At 37.6% G+C, this 20,600-nt stretch overlaps 1 protein-coding gene across 3 annotated transcripts in view; it reads right to left on the reverse strand.

Moving 5' to 3' along the window:
- The window catches only part of TTC21B (tetratricopeptide repeat domain 21B), a 64,098-nt gene extending 48,561 nt beyond the window's left edge, over positions 1-15,537 (reverse strand). For 2 of the 3 annotated variants that reach the window (XM_037523449.2, XM_037523450.2), the window contains exons 1-7: positions 15,422-15,537; positions 11,805-11,934; positions 11,603-11,713; positions 9,228-9,394; positions 6,488-6,610; positions 2,811-2,968; positions 379-463 (exon numbers count right to left, since the gene is read on the reverse strand). In XM_037523449.2, coding sequence (XP_037379346.1) covers positions 379-463; positions 2,811-2,968; positions 6,488-6,610; positions 9,228-9,394; positions 11,603-11,713; positions 11,805-11,934; positions 15,422-15,442 — 795 coding nt within the window. In that variant the 5' untranslated portion in view covers positions 15,443-15,537. Of the gene's footprint in view, positions 1-378; positions 464-2,810; positions 2,969-6,487; positions 6,611-9,227; positions 9,395-11,602; positions 11,714-11,804; positions 11,935-12,785; positions 13,171-15,421 lie in introns of those variants that run through there. The other variant, XM_054699820.1, reaches the window with a different exon arrangement.
- Between the last annotated feature and the right edge of the window lie 5,063 nt (positions 15,538-20,600).

A 20,600-nucleotide genomic window follows, 5' to 3' on the forward strand; every position in this document is an offset into this window, starting at 1 on the left:
ATCTCTTTTGGTGGCTGTATAGATTCCATCGTGTATATATACCACATCTTGATACACTCATCTGTTTTGGGGTACTTAGGATGCTTCCATAGCTTGGCTATTGTAAGTAGCACTGCAATGAATATGGGAATGCAAGTTTCTGCATGGGAAATTTATATTGTAAATCATAATGTAAGGAATTTTCATGGGTAATTTTAACTAGATGACATTTTTGTTTAACTTGTTGATGTTAGACGCTCATCTCTTTACTAAGGGATATTTCTAGGAATCAACTAAATATTACCATATATTCTAAAAGAGTTTCTCAAGGCTCTACTGTGTGCTTACAACTAAGTACATGTTTAATACTAGAAACATAAATAGCATAGTCCAACTTACCTTCTCTAGATCCCCCTCCCGACACAAATAATAAAGAGCCAGCATTCTTAGAGCTTCCACATTTTGATTATCTTGAAGCAGTAACCTGCAGAAAAATATTTCACTTAATGTTAAAATAAACTTACATATTTTCTTTTAGTTGAGAGCCTGAAAAGTTGATTTGCCAATCTATTTCACTGTCATTTTCATTAGTGAACATTCTTTATGAAGCTTATCAACTTCATTACTTAAATTAAAAAGAAACTATAGATTAATTCCTAACATATTTAAAAAGGATATGTAGAGATTGTACCAGTTTCATGAAATTCTGTACCAATCCTGAGTAAAATATTAGCTAACTATACCCAACAATCTATTAAAAGAATAATTAACCTTAAACCAGACAGATTTATTACAAAAATTCCAGGAATGTAAAGACAGGTTGAGAATTAAAAATCTACTAATGTAATTCAAAACATTAAAATAGACACGTCATAAAAACGAATTAGAAAATACTGTGGAAAAATATACTACAAATGATAACAAAAACAAACAGTAAGAAATTTGCAAAAAAACTATAAAAATTCCTATCAAGCTTTACTCAAGAGTATTTAGAAAAGGAACTGATGGAATGGGGTAACAAACTAAGTTTCTTATCAGGGATGATGTGCTAAATGGAAATATTAGTCCATTTTTTTGACCCTTTCTGAATATGTGCCTTCTGCCATATAATTGAGCAGTTATCCCTACAAATGTTGGTGTGTACTTAACTGCTCATTGACTATGGACTCAGATGTTTTTCATGCATTGGCCGGTGAAATGTGGACAGGAGTAGCAGAGTGCCATTCATAGGCATCACATGTTTCTACATGTCCTCTTACATCTCTGCCATGAACATGAAATGAGATTACTCTGGTAGCTGCTGCTCTTTAGCTTAGCCCCAGGGAACAACACTTATTTACTGAGTTGCATTCTTTTTTTTAAACTGTATTACTTCAAATTTTTTTCTTTATTGAGGTAACATCGGGTTACAACACTATATATGAAGTAAGTATGTAAGTTCACAATGCTTCAGATGCACATTACCACACCACACCTACTACCAAAGCACCCACAATTGCTGAGGTGCATCTTTACTGGGGCAATGAGGTGCCATACCACCCAGCTCATATAAGTTTACAGCAGAATCCCAGATAAGCCTGGTCCAGATCAGCCAATCCTAGATGACCCAAATGAGCATGAGAAATAGTGCTTATTATTATATGCCTCATAATACTCATTTTTGGTTTAAAAAATTGTCCCTAAGCAATCTATAGATTTAATCCTAAGTCTATAGATGGGGTTGACTGCAACTCAAATCTATACATTGGATTGAATGCAACTCAACCTAAAACAGGATGAAATACTGGTTTCTCTAACTTAAAAAAATAACAGAGCACAAAAAAGAAGGGGGAGAAGAAGAAAGAGAGAGAGAAGGAAGGAGGGAGAGCAACTCTCCACTGACTTCACATTTCATAAGAAAAACTAAAGAAAGAAATCCTTTTTCAGAAGGAAAAAAATCTTTACAAAAAAAACAAAACTTTTGAGTTGGCACCTTTGCTCCCTTTCATCTTTCCATATTGACTTCATTACCTACTTTTGTAATCCTTTCTACTACTCTAACAAATAACATATTCTACTTGCTTTTCCTCCTCTTTGCATGGTGTGCTCCCTTTGTTCAAATGCCATGTTCTGGGCCTCCCTGGTAGCACAGGTGGTAGAGCGCAGCGCTATGAAGCTGTCCGCAGCCTCTGCAGTGCCAGTTTGATACCTGCCAGCCGCGGAGATACCCACATGGCACAACAGACCTCTCCTGTCTCACCCACTGCTCCCCTCAGCAGTGTGTTTCAGTCAGTCTGCCTGTTCTGTTCCCCACTCTGTCTCTGGTGAATTCTCTCACCCTCCCGCACATCTGACCTGTAACCCTGTTCTTATATAAATAAATAAATCTTTAAAAATAGATATTAAAAAAAAATACAAAAAACAAATGCCATGTTCTTAGTGAGGTCTTCCCTGACCCATTCATAAGATAGAATCCCTCCTCCCCACTTCCTACTGCATTTTGCTGTTTTATTTTTTCTCCAAAGGATGTGCAACTTTCTAAAATATTACGTAACTTATTTGCTGTCATTACTATATGGTTCCCTTCATTAGAATATAAGCTTCATGAGGGCAGGGATATTTGTCTGTTTGCATGAAAGTGTCTTAAAATCAGTCCTCAAATATTTATGTAAATCAGTACATTCCACTTTTATGAACAGTGCAATGTTATGTTTTTCCTCAATTCTATCCCACTTGGAAAAATCAAATTTAAAAAAAATCTTATGGTAAACAACAGCAGCATAGATTTCTTTTTTTTTGGAAAATTATACCCATATACAAAGATACTTGCATCATGTATATTTTTACTTAACCTCTGTGCTGTCTCAACTGTCTGGTCCCAATCCTGCAAGGCTAGCTGTAATTTCATTTTCTTTACAAAGGCAGGAAGGAAATTTGGAAAGTTCGTGATTATCTGGTTCACAGTCTCCAGAGCACCTGAGTAATTCTGGCGCATCTCAAGGCATTGTGCCTAATAGGAGAGAACAAAGGGCCATCAGATGGAGGTAGGTCTACTAAGGCTCTTACCACAGGTATCCCCACACAGGTAGGATACTAGTTTTTAAATTTTTCTATATTTTTGCTTTCTTACTTTTCTTGTAAGTCACAGTTATCACCTTTATAGTGAGAAAAAAACATTTCTAACATATTACATACCTAACTTGCTATGTAATTTCTTATCAATGCAAAGTTTTAAAATATCACAGAACAATAGAAATATTTTATATAAGTGACATTTTGTTTTAAAATGCCCTTTAAATAACTGAGAAATATGATTACTAGGATAAATACATCTTAATGTTTTTAAAAATGCCATAAAATAAAGAATGCTTCTTATTTAGAACAGAAGATATCTTTTAAGATTAAAATATTTTTAGGATATTTGTTAAGTACCATCTAAAATTAAGAGACTTAAACATTATTAAAATGGCCATCCTACCAAAAGCAATATACCGATTCAATGCTATTCCAATAAAAATTTCAATGTTATTCTTCAAAGAAATAGAATAATTATTGATGAAATTCATATGGAATCACCAAAAACCCCGAATAGCCAAAGCTCTCCTGAAAAAAAAGAAGGGAATGGAGGCATCACACTCCCAGATTTCAGGCTATACTACAAAGCCATAATCATCAAAACTGCATGGTATTGGAACAAGAACAGACACACAGACCAATGGAATCGAATAGAAAATCCAGAAATAAACCCACAGATTTATGGTCAACTAATCTTTGACAAAGGAGCAAAGAATATGCATTGGAGCAAAGAAAGTTTGTTCAATAAATGGTGCTGGGAAAACTGGGTCGCTACATGCAAAAGAATGAAGCTTGACCACTACCTCACACCATACACAAAAACCAACTCAAAATGGATTAAAGAACTAGACATAAAACCTGAAACCATAAAATACATAGAAGGAAATATAGGCGAAACACTACGGGATATGCACATCAAAGACATCTTTACAGACACATCACCCAAAGCAGTGATAGTGAAGGCAAAGATAAACAGCTGGGACTACATCAAATTAAAGAGCTTCTGCACAGCAAAAGAGACAATAACAAAAACAAAGAGAAACCCCACCAACTGGGAGAACATTTTTGCACACAACACTAATGATAAAGGACTGATGACAAAAATCTGCAAAGAGCTGATGAGACTCAACAACAACAAAGAAAATAATCCAGTCAAAAAATGGGCAGAAGAGCTAAAAAGAAACTTCTCTGAAGAGGAAAAGCAAATGGCCAACAGGCATATGAAAAAATGTTCAACATCACTTGTAATCAGGGAAATGCAAATCAAAACTACCATAAGATACCATCTTACACCAGTGAGAATGGCCCATATTAAAAAAACTAGCAACAACAAATGTTGGCGAGGGTGTGGAGAAAAAGGAACTCTTCTGCACTGTTGGTGGGAGTGCAAACTGGTCCAACCACTATGGAGAGCTGTGTGGAGATTTCTGGACCTACTGAACATAGAGCTTCCATATGATCCAGCAATTCCACTCCTAGGTATTTACCCAAAGGTCACAGAAACATCAATTCCAAAGAACACCTGCACCCCTATGTTTATAGCAGCACTATTTACAATAGCTAAGCTTTGGAAACAGCCCAAATGCCCAAAAATAGATGACTAGATCAAGAAGATGTGGTACATATATACCATGGAATATTACTCAGCATTCAAAAAAGATAAACACATGCATTTTGCAGCAACATGGATGGAGCTGGAAGGGATCATGCTCAGCGAAATAAGCCAGAAAGAAAAAGAAAAATACTGGATGGTCTCACTCATAGCAGGAATCTAGAAAACTTAAATAAGGGACCAGGAAAATGAACAACTATAAGAAAGTGAAAATCAAAATCAACAAAAAACTATGAACCAGAGACACTTTTGGAGGGGGGGGACGATGGGAAGGGATTGGGGTCAAAATGGGGGGGTTGCAATTGTATGGGGAATATAAAAATAAAATTTATTATTTAAAAATAAATAAATAAATAAAATTAAGAGACTTTATACCTTCAAAAAATTTACACCTAGACAAAACTTAAAATAAGCAAAAAACAGCTCCCTTTACCTCAGTATTTTACCTAAGGAAATAATTACCATACAGAAACATACAGATTATATTTATGGAAGTATTATTTGCAAGAGAAAATGAAAAAACCCAAAATGTCCACAGATAATTAAATTATAACATATCTGTTTAATAAAATTTTAGGCAATCATATAAAGTGATTATGTAAATGTGTAAATCTGTATTAACTAACATGAAGAAATGTCACATATAATAGTTCAAGTGGTTGGTTATCTCCAGTAATGATATTTATTTTATATTCAGATGCTATGACAGTCAGAAAAATTATTTACAAAGTTCATCTAATACTTCTATAGTTAGAAAATAAGTAAAATTATAAATACATATTTACTTTAAAAACAGATAATGATACACATTTATCACCTATCATATTTTTTAAAATTTACTTCTATACCTTTAGGAATAAATTTAGTTCTGATATGGCTCAGTTAAAAATGAGCATTCAATCTCAATCAATCTATAATATTACTATAATATATTGTTTTTGCTGAAGCAAAATTTAAAAACATATTCTGGAGTCCAGAAGGCATCAATGGGTTTAACAAAAGAGTCCATGTCAAACATTTTCAACTATCAATGATTTCTGACTCTTTCAGCTGCTCACCCCTCACAATGTAAGTCACAGCATGTTTCTTCTCTTTTCATCGGCTGCCTAACCATCTGATTCAAAACTAAAGCCAAAGGCTTTACAGACTGTATCCTACCTCTTCTCATGCCCCCACACCCGCCTTATTTCGCTGTCATGTTCACTTCATTCAGCTCTGGTTGTCTGGCATTACGGCAAAGCCTTGCATGCCTTACAGGACTGAACTTATTATAACCTATATTTGTAATATTTTCTTGTATGTGCCCTAAAGGCTTCACACTCATCTCCTGTAAGTCTTTGTTTAAATGCTACTTTCTCTGATTACATCATTTAAAATTGCAAGTTCAGACCCTACATCTACATGCTCTACATCTCCCCATTTCCTTGATTTATTTATTTCTCCATCACACTGGTCACCTTCTAATACATCACATACTTAATTATTTTGTTGTGTCTCCACCAACAGAATAAAAGCAGGAAGTTTTATTTTACTCAAGGTACCCCATAATGTACTGTGATGTCTTACACATATTAGACACTAAAAAATTTGCTGAGTAAATAAGTATGAACCGTCATCATCTATAATTAAAACCAATGTAGGTTTTGGGAATTTGGTATGGAATACATTTCCCTAGTTTACTGATCACTGGCCTATGCAAATGCAAATCTTTCCTATGGTTTAGAGTTTAAAAGAAAAAATATGTGAAAATTAATCTTTTTTTAGCTACTTCATTTTGTTAGGTTTCGGGTATATTGTGAACATACTTTAAAACATAATTTATTTAGCCTAACTCCAACTCACCTTACCCAGCAGAGCAAAAATATCATTTCCATCCTGTAATCCCTCTTCAAAATATCTTAGTGCCTTTTTAGGATACGGCTCTTTTCCTCTTGTAATATCAAGCCACGCTCTTAAAACCTGTCCCTGTAAAATAAATAATTCTAATCATATTTTCATTTCTTTGGGAAGGAAATAAATACCAATAAAAGAGGTAAACCTAAAGTCATTTTTTAAAAATAAGTAGTTTATCAAGTAATTTTATGAACAATAAAACTTTGTGCAATAGCATTACTTTTGAACCACTGCCAGCCTAGAATCTTGGGACTATATTATGAATTCCAGCCTTTACTATTACTAGGATCTCAATATAAATACTAAGAAGCTGGTCAAATATTCCATTAACGCTAAATAACCAGTATTCTACCTGATGGCTTTGCTAGTAAATTAAACATGAAAAAAAAAAAAAGATAAATAAAAATCTGTTACTTCTTTCTTTAGCAAAAAGACCAAATGAACTAAGATGAAATAAATAAAAATGTGTTGCTTCACATAAATTAAAAATAAGATAATTTGGGCCTCCCTGGTGGCACAGCAGCTGAGCGCTGGGCTGCGAAGCTGCCCGCAGGCTCTGCAGCACCAGTTTGATCCCCGGCCGCCAGCGAGGGTCCCACATGGCGTGCAGACCTCTCCTGCCATGCCCGCTGCTCCCCTCAGCAGTGTATTTCGTCAGTCTGCCTGTTCTGTTCCCCACTCTGGCTCTGGTGAATTCTCTCACCCTCCTGCGCTTCTGACTGTACCCAGTGCTTGCATAAATAAATAAATAAAAATCTTTAAAAAAAAATAAGAATTTGGCAACTATCTCCTTAATCTCTATGACAAGTCCAGTAAGTTTCAAATGAGATGATAAAAAAAATCTCAAAAATAAAAACTGAAGAGGTCATGGATGTTTACTTTCAGAAATGTTAGTGGGCTAATGTAGTTAGGGGTTATATGAGTGAAAAGATAGATACAGGTAGGTTATTTTTCTTTCTAATATCAAATTAAAAGATGTGAAATCTGCTCTTCTGCTAGGAAATATCCTGGTTAACTCATAAACTTGCATTTTTCTAAGACTATTTACTTCCTTATATTTCACTTGAAAAGACAGATAATAATACTAAAATAATTCTTCTCACTTTAACAAAGTCCTTATTTGAATCAATTACTATTTCTTGTGTAGATGATTTCCAACCTATATTTCTATACCAATGTCATTTCTAAACTTTTCTTTTTCCAAAATTTCATCTACTATATCCATTTCACTGCTCCACCAGACATGAAATGTACCATGTCTTAAGCCAAATAATATCACCTCCCTTCAAGATTATCATCCCAGTGTATTCTGTTCATGTTAAGTGACCTATGAATTTTCCAGGTTTATAACCTCAAAGAGATACCCTCAATATCTAACACCTCACTTTTCCCCACTATTTATAATCAGGTGACAAGTCTGTGGGTATTTAAAAATTCTCAAACTCATACTCATTGTACACTATTTTAGCATAGGCCTTCAAAATCTTCTACTAGAAAGTACTACCTTTTATTTTTCTTTTTTAAAGATTTATTTTAGTTATACAATAGCTGGGTACAGGCCACAAGTGTGGGTGGGTGCCAGGATTCACCAGAGATAGAGCAGGGAACAGAACAGACAGATAGACTGAAGTACACTGCTGGGGGAACAGCAGGTGAGATAGGAGAGGTCTGCCTTGCCATGTGGGTTGCTCCCTGGCTGACCTGGAATCGAACCCGTGCTGCAGAGACTGCGGACAGCTTCACAGCGCTGCACTCAACCTGCTGCACCACTGGGGAGGCCCAAGTACTACCTTTTTTGGTGCGTTCTGTTTTCTCCTCAGGTCAGGTGCTCTTGTAAAGCATTGGTAAATTAATCTGAATTTGCACTCTAATAATCACTGTCATTATTGAAAACCTTCAATGATCTCTCAATGCCAATTGAATGAGATATAAATACCTGTACCTATAAGTCAAGATCCTACAAGTTGTATTTGATCCTACAAGTTGTGTGTGCTCCCACACAACTTCCAAGCTTTTCTTCCACCTTCTTCTCACATATGTGCCCTGTGTTCCTGTCAAGTGTGAGTTCTCATTATACCCAGAAGCAACATGTCTCCTTTTTTTTCCTTATTTCCCTCTATTATCTCCCATGCTGAAGACTCTACTTTCCTTTGTTGAAACAGTATCTTTCTGGTTTTCACTCAAATGCGATTTCCTTCACTAACACTAAGATGTGATCTCTCCTTAAGTACTTATTATAGTATAAAGCATAAAGCAAGCAAACAATAAACTACTATTTTCCTGAGAAGTTTTTTGTCACACCTCTTTCATACCATTTGTAAATTTTCTCACAATAGTAGCCCGGTCTGTGCTCCTATTAGGTGATCCATTCGTGAAAGCAATTTATCTTATCTTTATGCTATTAACAGCACAAAATAATGGTGCCTTGTATCTACAGCAGTTCAGACAGGAGTGTAGGAGGGAAAGATGGGAGGGAAGAATCTTTTCAAGATATAATAAACAGCATGAAAACAAACAACCTTAGAGAACCACAATTTTACATAATAATAAAATACTAACTTAAAGCTGCTATTTATAAAGCAAGAATAGAGTGGGCAACAACAAAGAATTAAACAGCAGATCCTTCTGAGTACATGAACAACATTAGCTTCCTTTAATGTTACTATTTCAAAGTAAGAAAATCAGTTACCTCTTTGCTACCATTTGATATTTTTATCATTCTGTCAGTATATTCTCTCGCCTTATCGTGGCGACCAAGGTGCCACAGAAATAAGCCTGCATGGTACAAAACATTTGGTCCTGCTCCTTTACGTTGTTCCTTCACCTTGGCATCTGATTCCAGAATAGCTTCTCTATCTAGGAAAGAAAAAAAGGGCATTAAATGAAAATTAAAGTAAAGATCAAGTGTTTCCAACAGGTTAGATGATTAACAGGGCAGATAATTTAGTTCTTTCTATAGCAGCACTGTCTCATAGAAATAAAATAAAAGTCACACATGTAATTTAAAATTGCTCAGTACCACATCAAAGAGGTAATAAGAATTTATTTTTAATAAAGTATTTAACCTAATACATTCAACTTATCACTTAAACACATAATTGACAAAAAGTTATTAATGAAATATTTTGGTTTTTTCTTCTTACTAAATCTTCATTATCTGGTATATACTTTACATCTCAATTTAGATCATAAATTTCTCTAGAAATATTTAATTTGTACTCAAACTTCATAAATCTTATAGTTGAAAAGGCAAATCCACACACTTGTTCCAAATACAACTTTTCTAATAATTGGATCAAATATTGGTTTTAAGTTTAAAATCAAATTAAAAATCTGGTACCCCAATCAAAACCAGACACATTTCAAGTACTCAACAACCACATGCTTTAGTCACCATACTGCATATGCTGCATACTGCACTTCTATAATTCATATCATTTCCAAGATGTAAATGCTATGTATGTATGCAAATATATTTTTTAAAAGATTTATTTATTTATACATATAAGAACTAGAGTGTAGGCCAGAGGTGCAGGGGGGCAGGAGTGGTGGTGAGAGGATTCGCCAGACAGAATGGGGAGCAGAACAGGAGGATTGAGTGAAATACACTGCTGAGGGGAGCAGCGGGCGAGACTGGAGAGGTCTGCTGTGCCATGTGAGTCAGCTCCCTGGCCGGGGATTGAACTCATGTTATAGTGGCTGGCAGTAGCTTGATAGCACTTAATCCCTGTACCACCAAGGAGGCCCCAAATATTTTTAATAATAATAATGATTCTGAAATTATACAATGTTAGATGCATATTCTGGAGCAGTATTCATATTTCCCAACTCCTTAATCAAACTCTAAATAAACATCCAGTCTACTGTCACAGGTCAGTGAAAAGATAGTATAACTGTTGTTTCTTACATAGTTTAATACTGACTACTCCCTTAAATAGATGGCATGTTACTAATAACTCTAATCACTTCTGTTAAATCTACCATGAGTATGTGTTTAGGTCACTAACATCAATTAAATCTAAATCCTGGACCCAATTAGAATCAGTATCAGCTAAGTAATAAGGAAAAGCAATGTCAAAGTTAAGGATTGTGACTCTAATAGACCATCTTCCTAGAAATGGATGCTAATAACTCTTCTAACTCTAATGATACAAATTTAAATGTAAATGTGGAATTACCAAGATACAAATTTATGAATTGAGGAAATAAAATTATTTCTGGAAGGCTACATTTCACTTGGCAATAAGATTCCAGCTGCCCTGTCCCCAATACCCACTTGAACACCTTCAGAAGTTTTCATAAAAAAGTTATAACAGGGGCCTCCCTGGTGGTGCAAGGGGTTAAGTCTCAGCACAATGAAGCTATCGGCAGCCGCTGCAGCTGCTGCACGAGTTTGATCCCCAGCCAAGGAGTTAACCCACATGGCACAGCAAACCTTTCCTGTCTCTCCCACTGCTCCCCTCAGCAATGTATTTCTGTCAATCCGCCTGTTCTGTTTCTCACTTGGTCTCTGGTGAATCCTCTCACCTCCCTGCACCACCTATAGTACAGTTCTTGTATGCATAAATAAATAAATCTTTAAAAAAAAAGTCATAACACAAACAGAACTCATCAGTGGAGGAGCAGGCATTATACTAAATATCTTCCAATAGATCAGACCCTTGGGGAATAAACACTTAAAAGTAAACACTTTAAGAAGCTTAAAATACAGAGGAGGTAAGCTGCATATAGCTCTATATTTATATTTTCACACAACAAGTTGTAAAGTTGGCCACTGCAAACAATTTATGTATATTCCTGTATTGTGGCTGTCCTTAAACAATCCCTGTGTTGTAAAGAAACTTCTGCCATAGGATATAAAGAATATGAAGTAATATAAGACATACTTCTCATGCCTCATGTATTTATAATGTTGTCAGGAAGATAGAGCAAATATGACATAATTAGCATCATAGAAAAAATATAATGCAGCATGATCAGATTGAATGCATGGTAGTTTAAAAAAAAAAAACAAAATGAATTAAGTAGGAAAACTGTCCTAAGCATTGTATTTAAATACTGTACCTGGGTTAGGACTCATTCTGTGGGTGTATATCAGTGCAATTAGAGAACAAAGTGATACATCTTGTTTATTTTTAAGAGCTTCAAATTCTCGAAGAGCTTCTTGAGTTTTACCTGAAAATCAAGATTATAATGTGAAAAATTACTCTTACTGCAAAAGAAGAATTTAAAGCTTTACATAACACATTTAATAATGAGCACACACCTTCCATTAATGTACCATAGGCATGATAAAACCTGAAGACAGGGTCATTGCCATACCTCTTCTTTCCTTCACTGGCAACAAGTAACACATGATGGAAATATCTTTCTTGACAGTAATAATTAATCAAAGCCTAAAAAGACACAAAACTAAATGTTAAAAAGATTCAAGTGTTCTGCTGTACTCTCAGGAGCAGTTATTATACCAAAATCTCGAATAATCGAAAACTAATAACTACTTTCTTCCAAGTGTCTTAGAACATTGTTGAAGGTTTTAATACTAAGCATTCAGAATACAAACACAAAATTACTGAGATAACTCAATGTTTTCTAGTAATTGAAATCTTTTTTCTAATTGTCAATAATACTAAAATCAGCTACTTTCACCTATTTTCTTTGCCCACATTTTCTTAAATAGGAAAACAAAAAGTAAGAATTTAAAAAAAAAAGCTGAGGCTTCCAATCCCAGGCTTTCAGTTTCTTTTTAAGGAAATCTTGTTTCTATTTTGTTTGTACGGCCCTTAAAGTAATGAGCAATTAAACTCAGCAATTTATTGTCAAATATTATCTTGTTTTCTAAGTTCTACAATACAAAAACTGTCAGTAAGAACAGATTACCTAAAAAAATTAAATGGAAAACTTTTTAAAAACTATATTTATATTTATAATGGAGAAAAAGATCACGAGATACTAAATTCTGAGGTGGTGGGTAAATAATTTACCCAGAATCACATCAAAGGCTTAATTGCTAACTGAATTAAAGAAGGAAGCACATTCACCGTCACTGTGAGACACCTAAATCACCTCCATAAGCCAATTTGGGCCATCATGCACCTTCCTACTGTGACTACAGCAGGTTCAGCAGGAGTGAGGACTCCATGAAGCACTGACTGACAGGACTAAAACAAAAGCATGCTTAGACAGCTCCTTTTGCAGGTCTATTGTATCTGGAGAGGTATGGTTCATGTGCTGCTCTAGTACCAACCATTAGGCAAATATTCTCTAAGTTTCATTCTGCTTCCGTCTTTGTGGCTAATGCACTCTGGTCTTCTTCTTTGCCATCTTTCTCGAAAGTGTGATTCATACTCCATCTCCAACACCCCAAAATACATTGAGATAAACTGCAATTTTCTCACAAATGACCTCTCAGTTTGCCACAATTAAGGACTCTTTTAATATTGTCATGCTTGACTTCTGTCCAGCACTCGGCATCTGAAACTCTTCTGAAAGGCAGTGGCATGGTATCATAAAAAGTACATGGATTTAAAGGCAAAAAAGACAGGTTTAAAATTTCTGGTCCGTCTTACAGCCCCTCAGTTTGCCCATTTATAAAACGTTATTAGTCATTTATAGGTGATTTTAAGGATTAATTAAGATAGATTGCAAAACTCAAATTCTGGACAAATAGAGTTCCAGTGAAACCCATTTTTTTATGAAATAAAAAAAATCATGTGTCCAGCCAAGACCTCTTGTCTACCATCCAGATTCACCTTCCATTTGTGCTGCGACCCAAGCCAGAAATTGAGTTACGGAATCTTCCTTTCTCTTTTGCCCAGTCCCCCTTAGTCTAATAGATCATTAGGGTTACTTGTTTCTTCCCACTCTCCAGACCTATTTACTACTGCCCTGGTTCCAGTTAGATTGTTCAATCCAATAAACATTAACTGACTAGAGCCTGGTACTGGGTAGATGGGAAAATGAAGGTCAAAAAGACATAGGTCCTGTCCCACAATAATAGCTCAGGTTTCCAGATGAGGCTAGACTCAAAAGACTAACTGAAATACAATGTAGTAGGGCAAGAAAAGAGCTTACAAATTGCTTTAGGAACACAGATAAATGAGGTCGGAATGTGGGAGAATGGAAGAGTAAAATTAAGGAACAGATTCTTGGGGACTACAGGACTGACTCTAGATTTACAAACTTCTCACTCCCCCTCCACACACATACACATTCTTCATATTCATCTTTCATGACTCTTGAAGAAGACATAAAAATCAGCCAGGCAGAGACACTTCAACAACACAGAGGTAAGAAACCAACAATGAAACAGGAATGAAAGGACTAAAAGTCATTCTATTAGAGCAGGGATTGGCAGACTGTGGTCTATGGGTTATATCTGGCCTGCTGCCTGTTTTCATATGACCATTCAATGGTTGAAGGAAAACAAAGAAAATTTTTTCATAACATGTGAAAATTGCATGAAATTTAAATTTCTGTGTCCATAAAGTTTTATTGCAACTAAGCCATGCTCATTTAAGTATTGTCTATGGCTGCTTTCAGGCAATGACAGTTGAATGTGACAGAGACTCTGCAGCCCACAAAGCTAAAACATGTACTACCTGGCTCTTTACAGAGAAAGTTTACCATTCCCTGTTTTAGATTCTTCAGACAGTGGCCACTGGATGACAGGTGAGAGAGGAAGTCAGAGCTAAGAAGGGCCTCCTCCTATTAAGAATTCAGAGTTGACCCTTCAGTCTAAGAGAGGAAGAATCATATAAGAGTTTTCAGCATGGAAGTGTTTTTATTAGTTTATTTGGGTGGCAGGGTGAAGGACAAATTTAAGAGGATGAAAACAAGTTTAGCGGATAAGTGAAAGTTTCACAGAAAGACAATATAAATTCTGACAAAAAAACAAGACACCCCTGTTGATGCCAATTTGTCCTCCATTCACTTACCTAACACAGCACATGTTTTATTTAGTTGCTTACTGTCCAACTCCTCCTTCCCAAATGCAAACTGCAAGACTAGAAAGATTTTCTTAGTTTTATTACTGCAGAGCTTACCCTCCGCAGGGTTTAGAAAAACATGGAGCAGTAAGAAGCAGTAAGAAGTTGTTCCAGTAAAACATGGAACAACAAAAAGTAGTTTCCTTAATTAAGGTTTCCCCCAGCATTTGCTGGAAAATGTGTTTAGGCAGGGGCTATCAGTTCTTCTCAGCATTATCTCCAGCTTCAAGTGGGCACACAGAGAGACCTCTATCCATATTTTTGAATGAGTGAATCAGTGAATAAACGAATAGAAAGATCGTCTCCTAATAAACTTTTATTTTCAAGTCTCCTGTCTTTACCTTTAGATCATTTCTTATGTGAGCCGTCATTAAATATTTGCTAAATGGATGAATCAGAGAGAAACAGAGGCCATCACCCTAAAATAAAGACTCCTCCACTTTCAAGTCCATGTCTTGAAGAGTTTCCATACATCCTTCCCATGCCCCTCATACTTTCCAACGAAGGAGACGAACTCCTCACTTGCTTTAAGTCCTTAGAAATCGCACCTAGAACGGTGCAGTGCGCATCTTACACTACCCAAGCTTTTGCAGCAAACAGGATATAAAAGCAGAACCAACAAGACAGGATAGACAAGCACACTAACGGCAATTGGCAATTTGGAAAACCGCGCTGGGGAGGGGCTGCCCGGGGTCTCAAGCCTCCACCGCAGGGCCCACGGAGGTGACCAGCTGATGCAGGCGACAGGCCGTGGGGCCAGGCTGGGACTCGGCGCCCCGGGGCGGCGAGGCAGGCAGGGTAGTAACGGCCTCGCGAAGTCGGCCCGCGCTCTCTCCACGCCCCCCGGCCGCTCGCCACCCTCCAAAGAAACCCAGATCCCGGCTCCACCGCTCACCTTCAGCCCCTGCGAGTCCATGGCGCCCTCGAGGTTGGGGCGCGGGCCCCCAGGGCGTGCGCCCACCGCCGCCAGAAGAAGACCTGGGCGTCCAGGGGCCGCGGCGGAGGCCCAAGCCCCGCTCGCTGCTCGGAGGCGGTGGGAGGGGCGGGGGCGGGGGCGGGGCCGTGCCGCCATTGGTTGCCTGCGGGAGGGGGCGGGCCCTCGCGGCAGGGCTTGCGGGGGGAGGAGCTAGCTGGGGGGCCGGAGGGAGGAGGGAGGAGGGAGGAGGGAGGAGGGAGGAGGGAGGAGGATGGGGGGCGGGGAAGGGGAAGGGGATGCAATGGCTGGGGAGAGCGAATGGGGAATGACCTTAAGAGGACGGTGGGTGAACGGCCCGAGGTGAGGAATTAAGGAATAAAGGCAATGGGGGAAGAAGAAGAAAAAAGCGCAAGTGTTTTTTTTCTTCACTGGTTACAAAGACAGACACCATTTTCTGCACGTTTGTGTAGAGGCAGGTTCCCGCAATGCGGATATTTGAAGGTCTGACCCGCGCTGGGAAAAACCTGAAACTTTAAGGTGTAGTAGTTGATTATGGCCACAAGGTGGCGCAGAAAATGACATGTTCCTAATAGAAATGGGGTAAGCTGCTTGGGCCATCCTTGCAAGCATTGTTGCTGCAATCCAGGGTTTGTTATTAGAAGGCACATTATATTAAGTTTTTTTTACCAGCCCTGCTAATGAGAGGAACACATCAGGCAAACAAAATATTTTTGAAATGATAGTGCAGATTTTATTTTATTATTATTTTTTAAAGATTTATTTATTTATGCATACAAGAGCTGGGGTACAGGCCAGAAGTGTGGCGGGGTGAGAGGATTCACCAGAGACAGAGTGGGGAACAGAACAGGCAGATTGACTGAAATACACTGCTGAGGGGAGTAGCGGGCAGCAGGTGAGTCAGGAGAGGTCTGCTGCACCATGTGGGTCGCTCCCTGGCCTGCAGAGGATGGAACTTGTGCTGCAGAGGCTGCCCACAGCTTCATAGGTTGCGTCTTAACCCCTTGTGCCACCAGGGAAGCCTCTCTTAATTTAGTTAATGTGATTCAAAGTTGCCTTTGCATTTACATTTTATCACATATTCAAGAAGTTAAAAGAAAATGCTTAGAAAAAGGTAGTTCCAGTGAAGACAAAAGAAAGTAGACCAAAAAATAAAACATATATCATAATTCTGGGCATTGGAAAGAACTTTAGGTATTATTGTCCAGCCTCCTTTATTTCTCATTTCCTGAGAGGTAAACTAACCAAGATTCCATATTTTTACTGATTAGCTGAAGAGAGAATTGGTGAGATGAAGCATCTGCTTTGACATAGTGGACAGAAGGACTGCTGCTGCCGGCCAGGCAGAGATTGTCATCTTCTCTTTGGGAGGGGCTCACTCTTTCGTGGAGTGCTTTGTTCTGCAGTTGATTTTGGATAACTGTTTGAAAGGGACTGGAGATTCTACAGTGGCCCTCAATCTCCCTATCTTTCCCTATGGTCTGCACCCTAAGACACTAACAGCAGTTTGACACTTTGCTTGGGTCTGTGCCTTGGCGCCTAAGGATATTTAACCCCTGTAGTTGGGTTAAAGGCTATGTTAATCACTTCTACCCCAACCTCCAGCTCTTGGCATTGTGTGAGCCAGGTTTCTGATGTCGTGGTGCCTCCTTTCCAGTTTTTCTATTCTTATCCTCCATCAACACCAAGGAAAAAAGGAAGCAATGTAAGTTCTAATAATGTTTTATTTTATCATTCATTCATTCATTCGTTCTTTCACCTATGTGCCTATGGGAGAGAACAAAATTCTGTCCTTACCCTCCTAGCATTAAGTCTGGTAATATGGATAGACATTGAACATTTAACTATCCATAAAAGGAAATGAATAAATTACAAGTAGAAACAGCTTTAAAGCTGTTTTAGATAATGTAATTAACAAAGAGACTGTTCTCTGCAAAGATTTTAGGGATTAATGTATCAAGAATAAAGTGAAATTTACATTTGCTATATAGTCCTTTCACTAAATTTTTAGTGAGTAGGTTCTCAAGTTCATCTTCCATTGCTTGTTTTCTCTTCCACATGCAATTTTTAAATAGTGTACATTTTGATCCATTTAACAAATAAGACTGAGCAAATCCACAAAGTGCTAATTAATGTTAAGGTTGTGTAGATTCAGCAGCAAACAAACTCCTTGCCTTCATGGAGCTTACATTCTAGTTGACATTGATTTTAATGTAATTCCACTCAGTGCTTTGTAATGCATGAACAAATTCTAATTATTTCTAAGCCCTGTGTTTTGAAGATTTGTTATATTTATTAAGGTTCTCACAATTCCTACAATGGACATTTTTTAGACCCTTGTATACTTTGGTTTTTCTTTTAAAATACCTGGGCCTGTCATATATCTGATGCTAAGAACTTATGATAACATGAAATTTACTTCTTGATCACCTGAAAGTTTTTCTGTTTAAATACCGGACAGGGACTTAACAGGAGAGTTATTTTTCTTGGCTTTATCTTGACATTTCATCTAAGCAAAAGCACAAGAGAGAAGACAGAAAAATATATTTCAAAAGTCTGTTATATTGAAATAGAAATAATGAATTATTTAAATGTTTATAACTATGATATATAGAACATTTTGACAAGGTGCCATCTGCCTTTCCTTCCACTCCTTTAAATAATATTTTTTTTTCTGGTTGACAGAATAAGAACAAATAGTGGTGACTGTCACTAATAATGATAACATCTGCTTAAGGTGTTATTAAGATGAACAGTACATTACTTCAGCTCTTACTTATGCAGGTCCAAATTCACATCTAAATATTTTAACCAATATCAACTTCACATTTCAGATCTTCCCAGATATTGTTATTTCTGGGTATGTAATAGCCAGAAACCAGAAATCCTTTCTAATTTTCATCTTAAGGTAGAACAAAATAAGGACTTAGCTTTCTAATTGTCTGATTCTTGGTAACTTTGTTTATGCAGTGTTTCCACGTAGTCACTAGCACTCCTTAGAGGCAATCCATGCTAATGTAAAATGTTGTGTTTGCGAAAATAAAGCAACTTCATGCCCAGTAGACTTGAGGTGATGCAGAGAGTGTGGTCTTCTTTGGGTATGTAGAATGTAATTTTTTCTCACTGATCTGCCTTTTCAGTCAACCGCTCCCTTCCCAGCATCCATTTCAGCATCTGTGTTAGTAGCCACTATATAGAGCCTCTACTTCACCAAATTGCCCCTTTCCTGTTTGGGGTTCCAACGTGCTTGCTTAAACACTTTTTATTCTGCCTTCTCTCATTGACTTCTTTGTCTGTAAGAAATCAAGCCAGAAGTTTGTCAGAGTATCACAGTGATGTCCTTGGTATTTGCTCCACCCTCTAGTGCTCTGAATTGTCTCCCTCACAGGAAGACAATATTTCTCATTCAGATGCTGCATTTCTGTTTCCCCAGACAGTAGCCATGGTTTTTTTTCCCACACATTCCACTCCTGGTTTCTAACGGACTGAATCCTCCTCATCAGTCTTACCACTTGTCTGAATTGACTGAATTAAAACAGTTGGAACTCACATCGTGGGGTCCCTGCTCATTACCCCATTTACAGCTGGCGTATGTGTGGCAGTCTATGTTTTATTCCCAGTGTTTAATTTTGAGAATTTTCAAACGTACAGAAAAGTTGAAGCATATAATTAACCTGCTTAAACTCATCACCAGAGAATGTTTTGGAGATGCTATTTTTTTATTGCCCTTCATATTTTCAGTTCACCTTGTTTCATATAGACAACTAGGCCATTAGAATTTTTGTGCAAGGCAGAAGCTAAAGCCTTTAGAACTGAACTGCCTAAAATGGAGCTGCTAGTCACATGAGCCAGCGTCTCTGAGGCAAGAGAGGGAGGCATAGTCACCAGAAACAGACACAGGAACATAAAGCAGTAAGGTTCTGGAATCAGCCCCCTGATCTGTGGTCTATGGTGTTGCGCCCAGATGCGGGCAAAATTTCAGACAGGGGGTTGCATGTTGTGTCCACAGAGCTGTGTCTAGGATATAGACCTCAGAGGTCCAGTTTTATTTGGACAATTGGGATGTCATCACAAGCTATGATGGACTGGAGAATCAAGAAACTTCTCCGTTTTCTGAACACCATGTAAGTTTCTTGGATTCTGGTTGATTCTAGGCAAAGAAGGATGTTGTCATACTGACTGAGAATTAATTTCCTGGCAATCCGGTGAGAGTGAGTCTCAGCTTTGATTTTATTAGATGTGAAAAAAGAAATAATAGAAATTTAATAAAATAACAGCACACTGCTATTTATTTGTATAAATAAATGACAAAATAGAAAAATAAATAATAGAAATTTCTTATACATGTGAATTTGGGGACTGAATTTCAAACCTACTAAAATATTAAAAATTATCCTCAATAATTATTTTAAATACAGTGTATGAGTACACACACATGCACACACACTTAATTTTTTAAATAGTATATGTATTTTTGGCCACTGGGGGCATTGTTGTCTCATGCATAAAACAAAGATGGCTTTAGAGCAATGGTTCTTAAACTTGAGCATACAATAGAATCACTTAAAGGGGGCTTCCCTGGTGGCACAAGGGGTTAAGACGCTACCTATGAAGCTATCCAAGGCCACTGCAGCACACATTCGATTCCTGGCCAGGGAGCTACCCACATGGCACAGCAGACCTCCCCTGACTCACCCACTGCTCCCCTCAGCAGTGTGTTTCAGTTGATCTGCCTGTTCTGTTCCCCACTCTGTCTCTGGTGAATCCTCTCATACCCCCACACCTCTGGCCTGTATCCCGGTTCTTGTATACGTAAATATATAAATCTTCTTAAAAAAAATCACTTAAAGGGCTTGGTAAAACACAGATTGCTGGGTTTCCACTTGCTTGGTAAAACACAGATTTCTGGGTTTTCACTTACATAGGATTTAGTTCAGTTTAGCTCAATCTGAATTTTTAACACATTCCCAAGTAAGAAGAAGCCACTGATCTGGGGGCCATGCTTTGAAAATCATGTCTGCCCACCTGTGACTATGCAGGTGCTTCCTTTTACCAACTCTCTCCTGCAGGGCAGCAGCTTCCTGCCTGCCCATTACCTGTACCATACTGGGACTTCTCTTCACTGACCTCCCTCAGTAGA

This window comes from Talpa occidentalis, unplaced genomic scaffold, assembly GCF_014898055.3.
Source record: "Talpa occidentalis isolate TD23 unplaced genomic scaffold, MPIMG_talOcc4v2.1 talOcc4.3, whole genome shotgun sequence".
Lineage (NCBI taxonomy): Eukaryota > Metazoa > Chordata > Mammalia > Eulipotyphla > Talpidae > Talpa > Talpa occidentalis.